The 23,201-nt window shown below is 37.2% G+C and overlaps 1 protein-coding gene across 3 annotated transcripts in view; it reads left to right on the forward strand.

Annotated features, from left to right (window-relative positions):
* Positions 1-23,201, forward strand: part of TBC1D22A (TBC1 domain family member 22A) — a gene marked incomplete at its 3' end in the record, with an annotated part of 183,757 nt that overhangs the window by 105,012 nt on the left and 55,544 nt on the right. For all 3 annotated transcript variants that reach the window (XM_080632788.1, XM_080632789.1, XM_080632790.1), the window contains one exon: positions 323-450. In XM_080632788.1, the coding sequence (XP_080488914.1) occupies positions 323-450 (128 nt within the window). The remainder of the gene's footprint in view (positions 1-322; positions 451-23,201) is intronic.

A 23,201-nucleotide genomic window follows, 5' to 3' on the forward strand; every position in this document is an offset into this window, starting at 1 on the left:
AAGAAATTAAGTGAGGATATATGTACCAAATCATTTCACTTTTTAACTTTATTTTTTTTGTAGTACATTTTAAAGCTCTCACTTTAAGATAGCACCACTGAGAGCAGTTGTTTAAGATATCAAGAGGCAGAAAAATAAATCCAACGTAATGTTTAATTACTTGCTTATATTTTGTGGATTTTCATACAGTTATGAGTTTGCATGCACCAGCACATTTGATTCGCTTGAGAACTGAAGGGTGTTTTATTTTTTCAGACAGTGCCTTTGATACTTATGGACTACAGAAAAGTTGCAGTAAAGTACCTGTTTATTCTTTCTTCAGAACAAGTTCATAGGCACTTGGATCAGCATGAAGTGAAATACTTGCAATTTGCATTCCGTTGGATGAATAACTTGCTGATGAGAGAAGTCCCTTTACGGTGTACCATCAGGTTATGGGACACATACCAAGTAAGTACTATTTTAAACCTCTATAACTCTGGTAACGTGTTTTGGACATGCCAGTATGCTTGTGTGTGTTTTTTCTTGAACCTCTTGTTTTGGTGTCATCTGAGAATCATCATAAGAAGAGAAAAAGCCGTCAGTGATTGTTAATAATTAGAAATATATAATGTCTTCAGTCTTTTTGTCCTTCAAAACCAAACACTTGATGTTGTGATAGTTTATAGTACTAAAATGGACATTCACTCAAAGCATGGGTTAATGTCGATATTCTCTTTTGTCTCTTCAGAGAAGTAAAACATTGAATTGTGCTTAATCAATGCCCTTCATTGATTCTGAGTTCCAGGCTTCTTACTACCTGTCTGCTTAACTACTCAATCCAATACTACCTTCCAGTCTCCAGTTCTCAACATTAATCCTGTCATCATGTCTTCTGTCTTATTGTCTGTCTAGACAAAACTTGTTATGTTACTGACCTCTAGTTGAGGTAATTATTTTTCCTCAATAATTCCTTGGCTGACTGTCAAGTTAAGGAATTGATATTGGAAAAACTTCACCCATTCTTATTTCTGTGACTTGACACTCCACTGGCTTCTGGTTGGAATTTTTGACTATGTATTTAAACAATATGTCCTCTACTGCTTTTAACGTTGAAGTTAATGAAAAATAAATAAATGAAGAAAAGTAAAAATATTTTAAATTCCATAAAAATTTTCAACTGAATTAGTTTAGTAAATATGTGAATAATTCATAATTTATGTCTTGTAAAGAGGTAACATCTTTAAATATGTGTCTTCACATGTATTCGTTATGTAGCAGTTTAGTAAGTTACATACCCTTTAATCCCAGATTGTTCACTTAGACCATCTATATAGACCTCTCAGAGGGTTAAGAATTTACTTGCTATTCATTTGATGAGTCCAGCAGGTTGTTTTGGTGTGTGTTTTGTAGAATGGTATCCAAATCTGATAAGAAAATGTTAAGGAATGTTAAGAATGATCTACCACTTCTACTGTTAGTGTGATCTAGGAGGTGGTATTCTTGCATGTTTTATTTGGTTGTTCATCTTCAACAAATTTCTGAATTGAATTTGAGTATTGCTTCTGTCTGGGGTCCTTTTACCTCCTTTGTCTCATTATAACATCTGTTACTCATTTTAATATCTGTTATTACCTTGCATTTTCTTCCAGTGGAAAATATTTATTCTTTATATGATTTTTCTGAGAAACTGAAAAAATGAGCTATTTAAAATGTTTTACTGTGGCTAATTTCTTTCATTTTGAATCATTTTTGTTGCTGTTGTTGCAGCATTTCTAACTCCTGAAGGTTTTTTTGTCGTGCTAACTCTAGCACTGCATTTGGTACTTGATCATTAGTCTCATCAATGTGCTAAAATCATGTGAAAGCTCTTCCTTGGTGCAGCTAACCACCTTTATGCCCAAGAAATACCTGGCTTTGCCAAAACTTCACTTGGAACGCTTCTGTGAGCTATGATGTTAATGTTGATAATATAATGTTGTTAATGTTGATAATATAATAATGTTGATGATAATATTGAAAAACTTCCTTTGAAGATCAAGCACGTGGTTACTTTCTCAAGCTAACTGTTGCCATGATGAAAAGAATCGTTCAAGTTCAATCTGATCTTTTTCACCATAATAAGTGGTTCTGAGTATTTCATTCTGATTTTTAGCAGATTTTTGCTCAGGCTCTACCTTATGTCTCTTGGGAAGGAATGGGACATTTTACAAGGCACTGATACAGGCAGCTCTAGGCCCAGTACACAACATGATTTGGCAATGCCAGAGGAGAGTTAGGTTAGGAAGGACAGTCAGATTTCTTTATGTGGAAGGAATGGGAAGACAGGCAGGACTGTCAGATTCCTTCATGTCTGCACCAAGGGTGCATTCTGGCTCCCTCGTTTCCTGAAGAAATCCAGGGTGATGGTGGATGGCTTCCCTCCCCACCCAAGGATTAGAGTGCAGTGGCCTCTCTTTAAAGAGAAGACCCTGCTGCTGGTGTTTTCAGAGAAAAAATGTGTTTTGTCTCCTTTGTCTTCCTCTCTCCCCATCAAAGCTGAAATAATGCCTGGTCTTGCTGAGCTGCATGTTTTCCTCTGTTTGCAGTGGAAAGATAAATACTGTGCTGTCTCCAGCTTAAATTCCCAATTGGTCATTCTCAGAGCAGGCCCCATTTTCTCATGAACCGCAACAGGGAGTTTTCAAGGGAATGACAGCACACTTAAATAGTCTGCTGTTGTACGTTCCCTAGTGTGATAGGTAACTGTTGTTGTCTGGAGTTGTTAGAACTGCATTCTGTCTCTCAAAATTTGTTGCAGTTCTTCCATTGCCTTCAGTGAGAATAGGATTGGACACTTAAATGACATCCACCTCTGTCTCTGTATGCAGGAGAGCAAAGGTACTCTGGCTGTTGTCCTCTTTTCTGTCTAGTTTAATTTAGGATTCATCAGTCATTTGTTAGGCTCTGTGAAGTACATCATTGGACATATAATCCAAAATACCTGTACTTGAGCTAGTTAGAGTTGAGGGGATGAGAAACTTGGAAAGATTCCCAAATCCTCACTTCAGTAAATACTCTGGTATTCTGTAACTGTATCTGTGAAATCCACGAAAATATATTACTGTCTTCTGAGGCAGGACTTTGTAAAGTAGAAAAATTGCAGACATTACGCATCTTGCTTACAAAGGATATGTTGTGAGAGCTTCTTAAGCATAAATATTTAGTTTGGTTTATTCTTTAACTTGAATTGCTTTTTAATGAGATCAAAGTATCCTACTTTTTTCACCTTATTTGGGTTTTGCTATCATTACTTTTTGTTCTGTTCTTCTAAAAAAAGATAAATGCTGTAAATGCTTTGTAAATTCTTTCAAAATAGAAATTGCTGTTAGTTACAGCCAGGACAGTCAAATTTTAAATCTGCAGAACTGATTAATATGAATGTTCATGGACTTTGTCAAACGTGAAAGATTCCACAAACCAAAAATAGTACAACATAAAACCTCAGGTTTATCTTTTTATTATCTCTTGCCTTTTTATCTTATATTTTGTCATGGTTTTTTTGCATAACGGATTGGTAAAAGGAGGTAGCATGATGGCTGAATTATTCAGGATGCATAACGTTTAACATATTTCTACAGACTTATGAAATGCAAGTTAGTTTTGTACTTGTTCCAGTGTTTAGTTTTAACTATCAGTAGTTTTAAACTGCTTAAATACTGAGTGCAAAACTATATTGGATTTCTGAGCAGTTTGGAATTGGAAGGAAATCTTCAACAATGCCATCAAATCATAACATGGTGGTATACTGACTGCTGTTTTAAATAGAAGAAGAATTTTCTTTGGCACGTCAGTACTTAGCTTTATTTACTTTTCCTGTAGAATGGAGTGCATGTGTTTTTCATTACAGTGTTTTCCTGCTGATCTGATGTTGTTACATAAATTACCTTTTTGTGCTGTCTTTTGTGCAATGATCTCTCTGTGTAAGTAACTCTCTAGTAGTATATAATTTGCAGAAGAGACACTGACACAAGTTCCTTAGCTAAGAACTTGCTCAGGGAAAAAAGAAAATGAAAAATGAAAAAAAATAACAGCACCTATATATATTAGTTTTCAGTTTTAAGTGCATGGTAGCAAGTGCCGTGTGAATGTTTCAAGTGTACAGCCTAACATTTTCTCCTGCCAGGAAGCCTTTTTGTTTAAGTACCGCTTGTCTGAGCGCTGTATTGCCAGCTCACCATAAGCTGGTATCATTGAAGTGAGTCACACTCTCAGACTTCCTGGATACACTGCCAAACAGGTGAGATAGGTACTGTTTGCAGTCCCCTGATGCTCCTGCTTTACAGCTTTACCCTGTTCTTGTGTGAGAAAAACTTTACCAGGGTATCTTAAGGCTTACCATGGGAAATAAATGCAAATTAAAGCATATAATCCTACCATGTAAAATGCAGAAGAGTTACGAAGATTTACAAAAGGTATAGGAAAAAGCAAACAAAAACTATGTTAGAATTTGACAATACTGTTGAGTTGATTTACTGTCTCACTGCTGAAATAGGTGTTTCTACTTGTTCCTGTTATTCCCTTCTCTTTGGCACTGTCTGTTAATTTTCTTCAGATTAGCCCAGTGAGGGGGCTGATGAGTACCACAGCCAGTGCAAGGGAGAGAGGATGGGATAGCAGAGCTGTGAATTGAACCCTGGTGTTAAATCAGAATGATGGCAGCTTATTTGCCATCTTTTTTAAAAAAGAATTTCTTTCTTGGTATATAGTACATTTCTCAGGTTGCATCTGTTAGACAAACTTCAATAGGAAGCACCCACTGCTGGTGGAATCTCTCTTCCTGAAGTCCTCCAGGTGGGTCCAGAAAAATGTGTCTTTTTTCTCCTTGAAATTTAATTTTTCTTTTTCATCCAGGAGACTGAGGCTTCTTTTGCTCAAACTAAACATTACTTTATTTTTCTGGAGAATGTAAGTGTGTCTTCATTAGACTGAGTTTTATCACGTGTACTTGACCAGCCATTTATATCTTTTCCTTCTTCAAGAAGAGATGAAGTTTCTTTTCCCTTTCTTTGACTTAGTGTTCATTTTTATTGTAAGGTAGCTTACATTGGACCTCATGTACTCTATTGACCAATGTGGTAACAGACATCTTTGTTTCCCATTTATTGATTGGTATAATTTATGCAGCTCATTACTACTTTTTAATCAGCAGATTTTGTTTAAAAGTAGACATCTACTATTATATTTTAATAAATAACATTGATATGATTTTCCAGAAGTGCTAAGAATGCAGAAACCTTATTAAAGCTCATGAAGAACAGCACAAGCAGAGGTTTTCTCTTTATGCCAATGGAAAGCTAGAGGTCTAGCTCTAGGAACATACTAAAACAAAATTTTGGTTACAAGAATTGTAATACCACCGCTTCCTGCCAGAAAAAGACAAAAAAAGTAAAGAGAGGAAAGAAGGTTATATGTAATAATATTATTTGTCTGGCCAGCAGTTGTTGAAATTTAGGAAATGTTAAAACATGCAGTTATAGAGTTTTTCATGCATTTCCACTTTTTGGATAGACTCAGAGATTTTGATTCCCTGAACATGAGAATGATTTAAGTCTCTGTCCCAGCCGAACTAGGACAGTATTTCAGTTTTTCTGTAGAGTTATATTGTGATTAGTATTTATTAAAAAAATACCCCAAACAATTAAAGTTGAAACAGGAGTGCATTTCTCAACAGACACTGGAAAATCTATACAAGAAAGATATTATTACTACTCTGGTCTCAATCAAAGCATTAAGCCACCTGGGACAAGAAAATCAAAATGTGTCTACTGAAAGCAGATTTAATTTTTCATGGCCAAGAATACCCTTTATGTCAGCTCTAATATCTCTATTCCATATTGAGTCCATGGTATTAATAGACAATTCTGATCCTTTTCTTCAGCAGGAGCATAAACCTCTCACTGTCCCAGTGGTCTCGTCCTTTTTTTTTTTTTTTTGACTATAAAGTTCCTTGAAACAGGTTGGACTAAGTGAAGAACAACAGACATTGACAGTGAGAGCAGAGTGGGGAATGTGTATACCGTCCCATCTTCTATTACTCAGAAGCCTTATTGTGTTTCTATTCTTTTGTTTTTAAATGTCCATTGAGTATTATTAAATATGTATCTAATTGTTTTAAAATATACTGTGTAAAACATCCTGTGGCAGTGATTTTTTGCAGTTTCTTTATGCTGTGTGAAAAGAAATTCTCCTTTAGCAAAAGATTCTTCTGAAGTCACATCCTCTTATTTCTTTGATTATGAGAAATTGTGTCAAATCATTCTTTATTCACTTTTTGAAACATCACCTGTTTCAAAACTGTGTTCTGTCTCTGCATGTAGTCACTCCTTTTCCAGGCTGAAGATATCTGTACTTAGAGAAACCATTTCATGTACTTTTTGTGTTTATGTTTCTTCTCTGTAATCTTTATAGTTTTACTATGTGTTTTATTGCTGCCATATACTAAATGGAAACTTCTTCAAGAGATGAGCATGCCATAGATTCATAGAGTGAGGTGAAATGTTTTCTGTTTCTTTATTTCTGTATTTATAATTTTTCATGCCTATTCTGTTGAATGAGCGCTTTCAGGTAACTATTAGCTGTCTGTCTTGGTGGTTAATGTCAAGGACAACATCAGGTGTGTATGCTTTGCAGTGTTTTTCCCTCTGTGTGTATAACCAGACTGAATTTCATTTGCCATCTTATTATTCAGTGACACTACAGCTTTATGCAACTTTTTGCAGCCAGCCAAATTTTTTATCAGCAAAACCTATCCTGAATAATTTTGCATCTCTATCAAACTATTCTTTTCAAGACTGCTTAGTAATTTAGCGAGCAACACAGATTCTATTGTTGGTTTTGTCCTTTTAATTCATTAACAGTTTCTCTTTTGTTCAACAACAACTTAATTTTAGAGTCTTGCTTAGTGACCTTGTTAAAATGTCTGGACACTGAATATTTTATATCCAATTACATGTGGGTAGGATCACGTCTTTAAGATATCTAGGCATTTGTCAATTTGATTGAAACTGGCCAGTGTTTCTGGAGTAGGGGAGACAGACATAGTGGGATATAACCTTTCCTGCCCAGACATATAATGTGAATGTGAAAGTTTATTTTTTGTAGGAAATAAATGTAAAAATACTGTGTGACTTGGTGGTTACTCTTCTTGCCCACCTGCCATATACCATCAGAGAAACCAGCTCCTGGATTTAAAATCAGCATTGGCCTCTGGAGCCTGTAGTCTGGTCATGCCTCTCCCTTTGATTCTGTCACTTCTTGTTTTCTCTGGGGGATTTTTATTTCAGCGTCCTACCTGAGAGCTGGAATTCACCATCCTGCTGTCTACTGAACCCAGCCTTGATCTCACCTTCTTTCACTGTTATTCAAGAACACTTTTTCCGTTGTTTTCTTTAAAAGTAAATCTAGAAGTATGATTTAAATCAGATTTAGTTCTTGGACCATAGGAAGATGTGAACACATGAGAGAAGGACTTTTACTTGCAAGACTGGCAATCTAAGCATATTCCTATTAAAATAAAACATCCTTATTCTAGCTCTGCATTTCTTTGGAAGTTTCTAGATCCTATTGTGTTCAGCAAGTCAGTATTTTCCCTTATGTCAGTAGATTCCTGGTACATAAAGCTTCCCTTCAACTTGAGCAATTGAAAAGTTTATATTTTTCGAATCTTTGTCAGGCAACTGACTGTCATCACCTCCTACCACACAGATAGTTATCTTCCGGGATAACTTTGTTGCCAAGGCAACCTCCCATTTACAAGAGTTGTGCTCATTAGGACTTTATTGTGGCAGGCAATTATATTTCAGTGGTATAGCACTGAAGCCAGTGACCTCTTATTGTTTATCTTGTGCTAACCGCAATCTGAAATAACCAGAAAGCTGAAAGAAAAGATGATAGTCAGAACAAGAACTGGACTGGTTTCTGTTGAACTATATATCTAATACTATGTAGTCTTTAATGTGCACAAGGATTGTGTGCACAATGGAGAAAAACCAGGTTTCTTTAACAGTAATTCAGCATTTCAGTGAGATCTTAAAATACACTCGTTCACATTTATATAAGCTCTGAAGAAAGCCAAATGCTTTTTGTAGAATAATAGCAATGTCTATATACTATTAGTACACGTTTGCTGATCATCCAGCTCTATAGTTTGTGAGTTGTTCTTATTTATTTTGCAGTTTCTTATTGAGAGGCAAGATTCCCAAACTCCCAGTGAAAGCAGACTAAGCACCTCCTGATTTTGAGGTGGACCACAGTCTTAAACAGAGCAGTATGCACATTCAGATCCCAAGCTGTTGTCTGCAGTTATATATCCTCATCTTCCCCCATCCTGTCTTATATTTTTTGCCTTGAAAAGCTTAAAAAAAATTAGTAGTTCCATCCTCCATCAAATAAAATCATCTTTACTCCTGTGCCAGCCCTAATAGGGTCTTAGCTGTATTATTTAATATATGTCATCTGCTTAGCCCTGTCTTTATTTTCACATTTAGTCCTGGCCTTGCAGGAAAAATCAAACTTGCACTTTCTGTATCTCTGCCCACATTCTGTGGTACAGCAAGGCAGGTTGTGGGCCATGAGAAATGCATATCAGGTTACTTCTTGGGAGTAAATGCTGTTGTAGTGGTTACCTGAACTTCAAGAAATATGCACTAGCAGATATAAAACTGACAGAAGCTGCCTGCATGAGATGCTTAAGTATGACTCCCCATAAAAGCTGAAGTTACCATCTGTCACAAATACATGCCTTTGAATGGGTTTCCTTATTCCTCCCCAATACGTGGGAATTTCTGGGTTTAGAGGTTTGTTGGATCTGGAACTCCACGGTTTCTAGTTTCTGCCCTTCCTACCTATGGACTTACTGTGAACAGTGGAGGTGGGATTTAGTTTGAGATAAAAATGAAATAACTGTCTTACTGTAGGTTTGTGTGTATGTATTGCTGTGTCAGTTTTCTGAGCTTCCATGATAGCTGGTGGAGACTTAGGAAATAGAGGAGCCTAGAGAGAGATTAAGTATGGCTTAAAGTCAGCTGTCAGCTGAGTACTTTTTTAGGCTTCATTGACCATATTGACTATATCTTCATTACCTATGTAGTTTAAGTACACAGCATGCTCGTAGACACTTAAATTTAGAAATCTTAATCTCAAAATGGAATCTCTCCAACTTTCTATAAAAAGAGAGTTGAAATTCCTTTCATAGTATTCAAAAGAACTTTTATCTTGTGAAATTCTGGGCCACTAGATCAATTTTTTAAAGTAAGTGGATTTCAAATGTGTTTGCATATTGCCAATTTTTGTCTTTTTTTTTTTTTTTTTCTGGTAGCTTTCATGGACGTGAGGGAGAATTCTATATGTGGGAAATAAAAGAAGGAAAAAGATTTGTAGCCATGCTACTTTATGAGGAAGGTATTTAGACATGCAAAGCCCAGACAAAATCACAAGTCAGTGATATGCAGAGGGAAGCCTGTGGGTTTTTCTAAGTTCAAGTTCTTAAGGCAGTTTCCAGTACTGCTGAAATAGATGGTAATTTTTCTGTAGCTAAATGGAAGTTGATTGTGAATGCAGAGGGGGTGAGATAAAGTACTTTCTCTTATGCTTAACTCAAAGAATGTGAATAATCCCTTTGGCTTCAGTAGAACTACTCATGAATTTAGTAAATTAAGCATGTCCTTTAAAATGCTTTATTGATCAGGATCTTGATGCATTATTCTATAGGATAATAGAATGTTAGATAATCTAGAAAATGGTTTGTTCTGCTTCTTCACTTCTTTGAAGTAGTCAGTTTTTCTAGAAGAAGGCTTTATTAAAGTTAATATTATCCTTAAAGTCTAAAGTCTGAAAGAGAATCATGATGCTATACAAGAAGAGAAAAAGGAAAGTTTCTCATATCCGTATGTTCTTTCATTTTGTGCATCTTTTAGATTTCGTACATATCAAAATTTGTAGCACTTTTTTGTAATTTCAAAGGAGCAGGGGTGTGGAGTCTGTGTAATTCACAATTCCCAGGGGAAGGAGCCAGAGCCTAGCATGAATTTTACAGGGCATATCTGCAAAGCAGGAAAGGGCTGCTCCTCCTTCCCTCAGAGCCCTTCCTCACAGAACTTCGCTTATGTGTCTTAATAGACTATGCTGCAAGTTCAAGGTGTTCAGTTTAGTATTTTAAAACTGGAGTCTACTTCTCTTTTCTCAAGCACCTGTTGTTAGTTACGCTGGTTATTGGTGTTTTTAGAAGCTAACACTAACAAGTAAACCATGACTACCATTTTTATTTTTAACTTTTGTTTCTGATGTCTTGCTGTTGTTAGACCCTGAACAAATATAAAATAATCCTAACATTGTACAGTTCTCTGTTTCAAATTTATTAAAATACCCGTAGCTAACACAGAATTGATACAGATTAATGTGAGAATGCATGGTTTCCTTCTTTGAGCAGTACCAATTTAAAATCAAATCAGAAGTGTTTATAGTAGATGTAAGATGAAGAGTTGAATGAAAATAAAAGCATTTTGTTACCACTGTAAATGAACAACAGAACTGGACATAATACTGCATATATGGTTTATATTGTTGTGCATAATAAATGTCTGAATAGCAGAACCCTATCCAGGTAAGAAACAACACAAATTGCCATCAAATAGACTTGAAATTCAGAAATCACTTTACCAAACAGGGCATCCTGACTACCACATGTAAAATAATGAGTACATATTCATGGCAGATTTGGCTGTGTACTGCAGAACATTCTGCTACATTGAAATTAGTAGGTTGAAGTGCATAGATTAACCCTATTTGCTTTGAAGCAGAGAATTTTAGTAGCAAAGCTTTTAAGCAACCTGGACAGAAAATCTGTTAAGCTTTCAAAATAATTTTTAGCTCTTTTCCAGTGTATATGACATAGTACCTGAATTCAAACATAACCTTGGAGGGGGAAAGGAAGGACAACCTAGTATTCCTGTAAAATCCAGTAAAAATAGCTTTTTATAATAGCATAGCTATTGTAGGGGTATTATGAAATTGGCATAGTTACTGTTCGTTTTGGGAATGCACATCATCGTTAGAACTACATGAAATATTAAGAACCTTATCTTATTTTGTCTTTCCAGTGCTTTAGCTCCTAATAATGATCACTTCTTCCTTAATATTTTGGCCTTTATTGTTCTTCTGATACATGACAGTCTTGTGCTTTGCTCTGCTTTTTGCATTGCCCTTGACTGTCTATTTTGAGAGCTATTCTGCCCTTTCTTCCAGTCTTATGGAAGGTACTTTTTCTCGGTTCTTTTTTACTTTTCCATCTCCATCGTATTCTTGGGTGATCTGAGGCTTTCCTACAACTTCACTGTCAGCTTATGCTGATGATTTGCATATCTGCTATTTTTTTTCTGGCCTGATTCTCTTAGTTAAGATGCACATTTTAGAGCATCTGTACGACAGTTCTCCCTAGATAGCTGATGACAATTACTGATACCAAGGATTCTTCTTTTTTCTCCCAAAAGCTCTTGGTTCTCTTATTTCATAACTTTCTGTAGTAGATCCTGCATAGGATTTTTTTTTGTTCAACATATTTTTCTCTTGCGTTTTCCAGACTCTCTGTGCTCTACTTTCGCCTCATAGAATTTCAAAAAGCGTAATTCTTGTTTTGAATTTTTTTTTTATAATATGAATAATATGAATCTATTTAAATCAGATGGGATATGTAATTTGCTGCTTCTTTCAGTGCTCAGTGCTTCCGTCATTCAGTTCTTTCATTTTCTTGCCATTTTTCTCTGTAAGTATTCTTGTGGTTATCTCAATTTAGGTTGTTTTGGTGGGTTTTTTTTTTTCTCCCAGTAGTTGAATCACTGATCACCCCAACTATTTCAAAGTGTATATAAATATCTGCTAAATTTTGTTCTGTGCTTAGCTGGAATTAAAGCTTTTATAGTGTGAAACTGATATAACACTGCATAAGCTGCAGTATGTAAGTGAATATGAAGAGGTTCTAAATTGATGCCTGATGTGACATCTGTTATGGACAGTGGTTTGGCACTGGTTAAGAAATTACATTGTCCTTAGGATTATTCAGATCTCATAAGAGAGTATACAAAGTACACTATAAAGTACAGTTTGTGACATAGCAGGTTGTTGTAGTGGTTATTCTGATGAAATATACAGTTATTAATAATAGAACATTTTAAATGAATTAATTGGAGACTACTATCTCTTAATTTTTTTAATTTTTGTTTTTTTAATCTTGCCTAGTCTAGTCTAGTTCTAGTCTGTTTGAAAAGGTGTCTCTCTGAAAGGACATTCATTTCTATATTCAACATTTTGGCTACCCTTTAATCCATTTTCACTGTGTGTTTAATAAACCAGTTGACAAAACTTGTATATGGGAGTGAGTGATTAATTTCACATAACTCAGCTGTCTTCAGCAATGTTCCATAGAGTAGTGGTATCTTTCAGTGGAGGTAAGAATCAAAATAAATGAATCTAAAGTATGCACTCAAGACTAAGTATAATGTCTGAATCACAATTTGAGCATCATTATTGTGTGTTGATACTGTCATGACTTTGTAAACAATGGAGTTTATAAATAAAATGAAAATAGCTGTTGTGAAAAACATACCTTTTGGAGGTGATGACTCCACACCTGCTGTTGCAGGTTTTGAAGGCCGTGACTGTGGTGGTAACTGAAGGAAGATACATTTTAGTGCAAGCTGGAGGTACTTGGGTTAAATGCTGGAACTGTGTTTTTCCATAGTAGAGAGGGAAAAATATAATGAAAACCAGTTCTTTATTTCTATTTATTAAAAAAGTTTATTGTGATACAGAATGGTGTTCTTTATATAGCTTTCTCAGTTTGTATTAACTGTGATGTTTGAGAAATACAGAGCTCATGCAATCAGATAGAAGTTGAATTATATGTTGACAGTGGCATAGGTTTGTCATTCATGTGTACTGACAGAGGTTGCCAAAAATCCCTTTGGGAGCTTCATTTAAAGATAGCTTATGAAATGTCTTTAAAAATCATACCTTTTATTTTTTTCTAAGTGCCTCACATTGAACACTCCCAAACTGGTAGTTTGTGAAGTTGAACAATACCCTGTTCTCCAAAGTTTATAGTGTGCAGAATGCTGAATTTAGCTACTATTATTTTCAATGGCTGAATATTATTACACCATGGATACTTCAGCCTGCTTTAGTAGAGTAGTAAAGTACACTTGTATTTAGTTGACTACTGAGATTTCTTTTCATACCAGTTGCAGGGGTTCTCAAAGCTTTAACTTCACCCTGTCTAGCTTTTGTTTCTGCTCTTTCTTAATCAGCACTGACAATTCACCAACCTTTCTATCTTAGTTTTCTTCTGATTGCAGCCTTCATATTTTTTTAATTTTTTTTCCCTTCCCCTTGAAATTAAAGATGTTTTCTCTTTCTAGAACCATTAAGCTCTCATTTAGAAGACATTTTTTACAGCCATGTGCAAATGAGAACTTTGAACTTTTTTGAACAATCTTGTCTTAATAGGCATGCTGCTAGTTTGCAGCTTTGTTCTCGTAGATGCTTACAGGCAGTACCCCTGCAGTCATATGAGGTGACCTTGATTATGTAAATCAGCATGTACAGCTCATGAATTCTTCAATTTCCATTTTGAAATGTGCTGACACCTTCTAGGTTATTTGGATTCTGTGTTTATTAGGCACTTTTCCCCAAATTCTTCTCTTGAGAAGCAAGTTTTAGATGCAGGTCTGCATATACATGCAGCAAATGTAAGTTTACGGGTTGGTCTGGAATAGTAGTGCAATTCTGAAGCAAATTCCCCTTTAGTTCTTGCTTGCCTTCTATTGGTTTGGTTCATGGAATATTTTTGGTGTTAATTACTTTCTAAGGAAATGTGATGGTAACCTATTTTCCAGCCACACACTGAAGAGTCTCTAACACATAACATTCCCTAATGGGGACATGCATGTCTCAAGCCAATCACTTGGACAGCTTTGGACCACAAGATAGTGGGAACATTGCATTTGGGGACTCAAGGCTAAATCTAGTCTGAAGGAAAATCCAAGACTAAATTGAGTGTGAAATAAGATGCAAATCCAAATTGCATTTACTGTAGCCTCAGCCCAGACTGCTCTGACCTCATCATCTCTTGCCATGAGTTACTTGCTAATGAATTTTCAGATAATCCTATTTGGTCCATCTCACATAGTCCTGGATTAAACAAGCACTATCTCAAGGCCAGCAGTGGATCTTGTTACTATATAGGGATCACTTCAGTCTCTCAGATGGCTCTTACTTTGTATCTACTTGTTACTCAGCGCATCTTCAACAACTGCTGAAAAGATGTATGCATTTTTTCCTATAGTATTTTCAGACTATTTGTGCTTGGTTAATAAAAGTTCAAATATATCTAGTTTCGCTGTCATTGCTGTATCATGATATTGGGTATCATTGTACAAGATAAAATTTGTTATGTAGTTGTGCAACCATAAATCAGAACCTAGTCCACTGTTTATTATCTTTATTATGGAAAGTAGTGTTTAATTTTTAAGTTTTGTCATAATATAGAATATTGCCTTGTTGATAATAGAGTTGAAAGCAAGGATAACCTGTCCTTCACAGGCTCCACAATTGAAGAGGACTTATTCCTACTCAAATATATAGGACATGTCTATCCTGCTACTAAACTTATATTCTGATCTTCTCTACACCAAGGTGAGATTGGTTATGACAGGACTGTCATAAACCTGGGAGGCTTATGCTATAGCTGTACCACCAGTTTGCTTGTTAGTTTTATTCATGAATGGATTACAAATCATTTTGTAAAATATAAAATCTAGTAAAAGTTAGGGGAGAGAGAAATAAAGAAATGTTTGATAGTGTTATGGCTGTCAGAACAACAAATTCAAGAAGGCAAAAATATAACAGATCAATTCCTTTTCTGCAGTTCTTTGAATCAGACCTGTTAACAATTGCCAGAAATGCTTTTGAACTTTCTTGATATTTCTGATAGAAGACAGAACTGCAGCATTATATATTCTTATTTACAGCACAGTATGAGGCTATAAAATGTAGATCATACTGTATTTATATAATCATAGGATCATTTATGTTGAAAAAGACTTTTAAGATCGAGTCCCACCATAAACCTGTCACTGTCAAATCTCCCATTAAACCGTGTCCCTAAACACCTTATCTAAATGCCTTTTAAATACCTCCAGGGATGGTGACTCAACCACTTCCCTGGGCAGCCTGCTGCAGTGCCTGACAATCCTTTCAGTGAAGAAATCTTTCCTAATATCCAATCAAAACTTCTCCTGGTGCAACTTGAGACCATTTCTTCTTGTCCTATCGCTTGTTACTTGGGAGAAGAGACTGACACTTGCCTCGCTGAAACCTCCTTCAGGTAGTTGCAGAGAGCATTAAGGTTTCCCCTGAATCTCTTTTCTCCAGGCTAAACAACCCCAGTTCCCTCATCTGTTCCTCATAAGACTTGTTCTCTAGATCTTTCACCAGCTTCAGTGCCCTTCTTTATTGCACCTCAATATCTTTCTTGTAGTGAGGGGCCCATTTTGCATTAAAAAAATGTGATATTGGTACTTTCAATTTAAATGCAGTAGCATGCACCAAGAAAGCTGCAGTACCTCTATTTTTAAGGGTGGTGTATATTGTTGAAACTGATTGATTGTGTTAATCTAATCAAACTGTCAAAGCAATCCTTCTTACAACATTTGTCTTCATAAACTCATTAAGCATTTGAGCTTGTAAGCATTTTATGCCTTTTATGCCTTTTCCTCAGCAGAAAGTAAGCATCGATCACAGTCAAAGGGAAAAGATTTAGAAATTAGAACATTCTGAAAGATTTAACTGGCAAACTGATGTGTAACTTGGAGAAATGAACAGGAAAACACATATCATGCCAGTTGCTCATCAACAATAATTAAAATAAACTTACAGCTGACACTTTAAAAAAGAACTCAGGTACCTATTTCCTAGACTTTTTAATGTAGCATTTCAATCAAATATAGTTTTGGTTGTGAGGATATGTGATTAGCAATGATTCATTCAAAGTCCACGTTATCTTAATGTGCAGTGATCTTTCAGACCACAGATTAAGCCATTTTTAAAACGGAAGTTCATTATAAGAGGTTGATCTCTCATTTCGGTGTGTGGTGGTTTAAGTACTGACTAAAATGGAGATTTTTTTTAGAGGGAGTTGTTAAAAATTCCAGACAAATTTGTTATCATTTGGCAGTAACTAGAAAATAACAACAGCACCTATAGCATTGTTTGAGATCATTCTCTTTACAGATTCTATCTCAGAACTATCTGTGGATTTTAGAAAACACCTTTTTTAACCTGTGTCTTTGAAAGTCCTTGAGTGTTGTATCGTCTTTTATTAGATTTTTTTTTTTTTTTAATTAAAATTCAGTCAAGTGTAATTGGCTTTATTTTTAATTGATAAATCTACTTAAATCAAAAAAATGTTTCTCAGCTGTACTGAAGACTTCAATGGAGGGGAAGAATAAGAGATAAAAGAAGGCAACATGTCTAAATGTCATTTTATCGTAGTCTACTTTAGATATACCTAGTTACTTTATTTGTTGTTACTTTCTGTTGAATTACATTACTTCAGAGACAATGAGCAGAGAGAAAACATAGCTGTGGTGACTTAAAATGTGAAATTGGAGAAAAGTTGCCCAGAAACATCACTGTAGTGGAGAAGATTACAGATTTGGGTTCTTTTAAATGCTAAACACTTTTCAGGATAGTGAAGTGCAGTTAAAGTATCTTTGGAGAACCTTTTTCTTTGCTATTAATATTGACAAAATACAGCTGTTGAAGAGTTATCAATTCAGAGAAGATAGTGGGAAATATTAGTGGGATGATATATTTTGATATAACATTATTTCTTCCTTTTTCACTGTGAAGGAACTTATTCTGTTGATTATAAATTGTAGAAAAAGCCATTCAGTTTTTTTCAAATGCACAGTAGATGAAGTTGAAATAAGCCAGATTGTCTTTTTTTCATATCAGAGCAAAAGAGTATTATCTGGTAGCATAACAAGTAGAAAGCTTTAAGATTAAAATGCAATTTTTAAGGTGATTAACAGAAAGTATTGCAGACAGACGTGTACTTTTCCTACATTGCGTAAGTGTTATGTATTTAGATTTGAACATGTCGTTTAGCATCTTCACAAGTGGTCAGGAAAAGGTGACTAGCAGGGTAAGAAAGCCTGCAGCTGATAACAGCTCATTCAGAATAAGCATGGAAGCAAATTTATGAACCAAGAAAAGCAGAAAGACCTTCTGAGACAGAGTGACAGCGATAAAATGGCACTTGAAATTCCTGTTCATGTAAGTGTAAAGTGACATGGAAAGATTTGGAGAGAAAAAGGAAATTATATTTTTTGTACATGATCATTAACCATGAAGTGTGTGTTGCTACTTAGAAACAAGAACTCAAGGTCAAAATACTTCTGTGAAGGTGTTAGAATGGAGAATATAAGAGCACATAATTTTGCCATTATGTAAACCCATGGTTCCTATGGAGTGAGGCAAGGTTAGAGGAGGTCAAGAATGCATAATGATGAAGAATTGCTTCTTTTGAAGACTCCTTATCCTGAGGAAGAGGGGGAAGGTTAAGATAGAAATATAGTGCAGGTGTACAAAGTACACGTGACAAAGGAAAAAGTTTAGTCACATTTAAAAAGAAGTGTCGGGTTCAAGCCTAAGGAGGTACTTCTTTGCACAGCCCACAGTTTAATTTTGGACTCTGTGTCCTGAATTTTATAGGTATTCAAAATGTGATCAAGCAAATTTGTGACGGAAAAATCCATCATTAGATATCGAAACAGATTCCAACATCTGTCTCAAGAAATCTCTGTGCCAAGATACCAGAGGATGATAAGAGGTTACCTAGAGCTTACATGTTATCCCTGACTGCTGATGACTGTAAAGACAAGGTATTCAACCTAGAGGGTATTTTAGAGTAGCCATACTGCAACACTGAGTTATGTTGATAGCATTTGGATACTTTCCAGGTAATAAAAGATGTTTAGCTAGCTTTTTCTAGACTAACTAAACATTTGTAAAGTTTCTCAGATGTAACGTATAGGAGCTGCATAGGTTTTCTGAAAAGCAGAAGGGTAACTCTAGAAAGCTTAGAAAGGCTGAAGAAGATACTGTTCTGAAGAATTTTTTATGAACTTCATGTGATAGAAGGATCATAGAACCACAGAATGGTTCAGGTTAGAAAGGACCTTAAGATCATCTGGTTCCAACCCTCCTGCCATGGGCAGGGACACCCCACACTAAACCATTCCACCAAGGCCTCATCCAGCCTGGCCTTGAACACCGCCAGGGCTGGAGCATTCACAACTTCCCTGGGCAACCCATTCCAGTCCTCACCACCCTCACTACAGTCGCTAATGAAGAGTCCTTCCCCAGCATCCTTATAAGCCCCCTTCAGATACTGGAAGGCTGCTATGAGGTCTCCACGCAGCCTTCTCTTCTCCAGGCTGAACAGCCCCAACTTTCTCAGCCTGTCTTCATACGGGAGGTGCTCCAGCCCCCTGATCATCCTCGTGGCCCTCCTCTGGACTTGTTCCAACAGTTCCATGACCTGTTTATGTTGAGGACACCAGAACTGCACACAATACTCCAAGTGAGGTTTCACGAGAGCAGAGTAGAGGGGCAGGATCACCTCCTTCGACCTGCTGGTCATGCTCCTTTTGATGCAGCCCAGGATACGGTTGGCTTTCTGGGCTGCGAGCGCACACTGAAGCTGGCTCATGTTCATTTTCTCATCAACCAACACCCCCAAGTCCTTCTCCGCAGGGCTGCTCTGAATCTCTTCTCTGCCCAACCTGTAGCTGTGCCTAGGATTGCTCTGACCCAGGTGTAGGACCTTGCACTTGGCATGGTTAAACTTCATGAGGTTGGCATCACCCCACCTCACAAACGCGTCAAGGTCCCTCTGGATGGGATCCCTTCCCTCCGGCGTATCAATGGAACCACACAGCTTGGTGTCATCGGCAAACTTGCTGAGGGTGCACTCAATCCCACTGTCCATGTCACCGACAAAGATGTTGAACAAGACCGGTCCCAACACCGATCCCTGAGGGACACCACTTGTTACTGATCTTCAGCTGGACATTGAGCCATTGACCACAACTCTTTGCATGTGGCCATCCAGCCAGTTCTTTATCCACCGAGTGGTCCACCCATGAAATTGATGTCTCTCCAATTTAGAGAGAAGGATGTCATGGGGGATAGTGTCAAACGCTGTCGAATGCAGTGTTGAGTTGATAAGATCATCTAGTTCCTATCTGCCTGCCATGGGCAGGGACACCTCACAGTAAACCATGTCACCCAAGGCTCTTTCCAACCTGGCCTTGAACACTGCCAGGGATGGAGCATTTACGATTTGTTTGGGAAACCTATTCCAGTGCCTCACCACCCTCACAGTAAAGAACTTACTTATATGTAACCTGAACTTCCCCTGTTTAAGGTTCAATCCATTACCTCTTGTCCTGTCACTACAGTCCCCGATGAAGAGTCACTCCCCAGCATCCTTTTAGACCCCCTTCAGATATTGGAAGGCTGCTGTGACAGGGTGTCTGTTTTCTGCAATTCGCTCTGGTTTTTCACACCCACGTCGTGGCTGGGATGTTTCGTATTGTATTCAGGGTATAAAATAATTCCAAGAAAAGTGAAGTGGACATGCAAAATTAGATAGTACTTTTTCCTTCACCATATTTATTAACTTATAGTATTAATAATGAAGACTTCCTGGTAATTTACTATGCTTTGACAATTTAATTTTTTTGCTAATTTACAATTTAATTTAATTGTATTTGTCGTGGTTTAAGCCCCGGCTGTAAATTAGAACCACGCAGTCTACTTCCCCCCCACCCCCCAGAGGGATGGGGAGGAGAATTGAAAGAATGTAACTCCCACGGGTTGAGATAAAAACAGTCCAGTAATTCAGGTATAACACAAATCACTACTGCTGCCACCAACAATAATAATGATAAAGGAAATAACAAGGGAAGAGAATATGATACCGCCTGCTGGAAAAGAGAGAGCCCGACAGAAAAGAGGACGTGCCCTTCCGGGTAGCTCCCAGTTACATCCCCCGGCATGACGTGCTGTGGTATGGAATACCTCTTTGGCTAGTTTGGGTCAGGTGTCCTGTCCCCGCTTCCTCCCGGCCCCCCCGCTCCCTGGCAGAGCATGAGACTCACAAAGTCCTTGGTCAGTCTAAACATCTCTGTTATCAGCTTTGTTCCCAGGCCAAAAGTCAAAAACACAGTGCTGCAACAGCTACTAAGAAGGAGAAAAACTGACTGCTACTGCTGAACCCAGGACAGTATTTAAGTAGAAAAATGTAAAATGTTGATTTCCTAGATATTGGCACCTGCATTTTCCTTGTAAATCTTGATTCACTTTAAAAATATTACTCTGAATTGTGTCATCCTTTGCTTTTGAAATAAATTTTTTCCTGCTCTTTCCATGTACACTTGATTGACCACTTGGCAATGTAACCCAGTAGGGTTACATTGTATTTTATATCTCCAAATACATAAAGATAGCTGGCCTCTTCATTCAGTCTGGTTCAGCAGGTTGCTCAATTTGCTGACAAGTAAATGAGCAAAGTGAAGTGTCAAGAAAAAATTGATACAAATATTTTAAATAACATCTGATTTGTATTATAGGCAAATTATGTCTTTTTTTTCCCAGTTAGGCCAAGAATTTAATCCCTTAATTAGCTAAACAACTGTTCATCAAAACTGTGCTTTTTAGTGGGATTGTGATAGGTAGACCTTTTTGTGTGAATAAACTCCTACTGAAATTGCAGGGTGGTTTCCTACAGGTGTTAGTATTGCTCATAGAGACAAGGTCTGCTTTTTGTTCATCTACTTCTGGTTTTATTGCTTCCTTTTCCTGGTCTCAGTGAACATCAGATTTGACCTCCAATGTTTCCAGTAGGCCAGTTTTTCATTATTTATATCTTATTATGTCCACATTCTTGCAAGACATATCGAAATAATTTTATTCTTCATAAAACATTAATATCAGTCATGTAAACCTGTATGGGTTTACATGCCAGGAGAACATCCATTTGGAAATAAATATTTCTTTATTTTTAAACATGATAGCTTTCCACTATGAACAAGACATTTATGTTGTTTAACAGCATTAGCAAAAACTAAAGTTATTCCTCTAGCAGGGGAGCAGGGGGAACAAAGTGTAGGAGAATTGAGTTGTCTTGTATTTAGCATTTCTAAATAGAAGTTGGGTTAATATGCTTTGATCCCTTAAAGAAGTGGTTGTGAAATCAAGGCAAAATAAGAAAATTATTTTATCTTTTTGAGGCATTTAAAACCATTCTGAATTGGTTTTTCTTCCATTTTGTTCCTTTATGGAAGTACTAAAACCACATTATTAGGTTTTCCATCATATTGCTAGGTCTAGGTCATTAACAGAAGATTATGCAAAGTCAGAGTAATGTTGCAGGTGCTTTTATTGTAGCAAATTTTAGTCTCTGCAAAGGACTTTTTAATGAGGAATTTACCAATTGCTCATTTCAGTATTAAAATGTAATGTGCGTCTGTTTTCTAATAGATGTGTTTGAATTTATATTTGTATGATTTAAACTACTGTGTATTTTACCACCTTAGCCTTTTTTTAAGTTAATCAGCTTGTTGCTATAAATGTTCTTTCCTAGTGTCACTTCCAGAAGTTCTGCTAGTATCAATAGAAAAGTACATGTTGTGGAGTTACATCTTCATGAAATGTTTGTACTCACAGTGCAGGGTTTTTTTCTATTTTGTTTGTTTGTTTGTTTGTTTTGCCTTTATTCTGCTTCATTGGTTTTGGGATTATAAATAAATCCTGATTCAGAAAACTCCATATTCAGAGATTTTGAAGTTTTGAAGAGGACCACGTGTGGAAGTATGCATACCTGTACTAAGCATATGTTACCTATGTTAACTACAAGCTTAATCTCACACTGTAACCCTGAAACCTATGCCCAGGAGTTCATTATTGTTGTGTAAGCAGTGTGTTAACAACCTTGAGAGGTCTTCAGCTCTTCAAGCACTTGTCTTCTTGCAGTCTACCTTTGGCACAGCCTAGTTCTTTTGAATGTTATTTACTGAAACCAAGAAGAAAAGAAGAGTAATTGTGGTGGGTGACTCCCTCCTGAGGGGAACAGAAGGGCCCATCTGTTGACCAGATCCATCTTACAGGAAAGTCTGCTGCCTACCTGGGGCTCAGATTAGAGATGTTAAAAGGAAACTCTCTGATCTGGTGCAGCCCTCTGACTACTATCTGCTGCTGGTTTTTCAGGTTGGCAGTGATGACATTATTACAAGGAGGGCAAGGACAATGAAGAGAGACTTCAGGGCCCTGGGACGGCTGGTTAGATGGTCTGGAGCGCAAGTGGTGTTTGCCTCCATTCCTGTTATAAGCAAGGGTGGAGAGATAAATAGGAAGAGTCTGCAGATTAATGTATGGCTACGTGACTGGTGCCAAAGGCAGGGGTTTGGGTTTTTCAGTCATGGGCTGCTATATGAGACACCTGGTTTGCTGGTGGCAGGTGGGATACACCAGTCCCAGAGGGGGAAAAGGTTTTTGGGGCAGGAGTTCCAGGGCTCATTGACAGGGCTTTAAACTAGATATGAAGGGGGAAGGGGAGATAACTGGGCCTGTTAGGGACAAGCCCAAGAGAAACACGCTAGGGCTTGAAGGATGGTGGACTAGGGAGGACTCCCAATCTATTGTTTCATTTGAGGGAAAGGATAGTTGTTTAGACCCTGTCCCGCAGGGGACTAGGGCAAGAGTCAGCAGAGCTCACTCACAGAGCTTTAGGTTAAAGTGTGAGAGGGTTGTAGCTGGGTTTGAACTAGTGGGACATTGTTCTAGTATTAATGAGACCAGAAGGCCTTCCGCCTCCCAAGGGTGCCATTAGCGTGCTCTGCTCGCTCCCTGAAATGCCTGTACACCAATGCATGCAGCATGGGGAATAAACAGGAGGAGTTAGAAGTCTGTGTGCGGTCTAAAGGTTATGATCTGGTGGCAATAACAGAGACATGGTGGGACAGCTCACATGACTGGAATGTGGTCATGGATGGCTATGTCCTTTTTAGGAAAGATAGGTCAGCAAAGCGAGGTGGTGGAGTTGCTCTTTATGTGGCAGAGCA

Source organism: Psittacula echo (assembly GCF_963264785.1).
Source record: "Psittacula echo genome assembly, chromosome: 1".
Lineage (NCBI taxonomy): Eukaryota > Metazoa > Chordata > Aves > Psittaciformes > Psittacidae > Psittacula > Psittacula echo.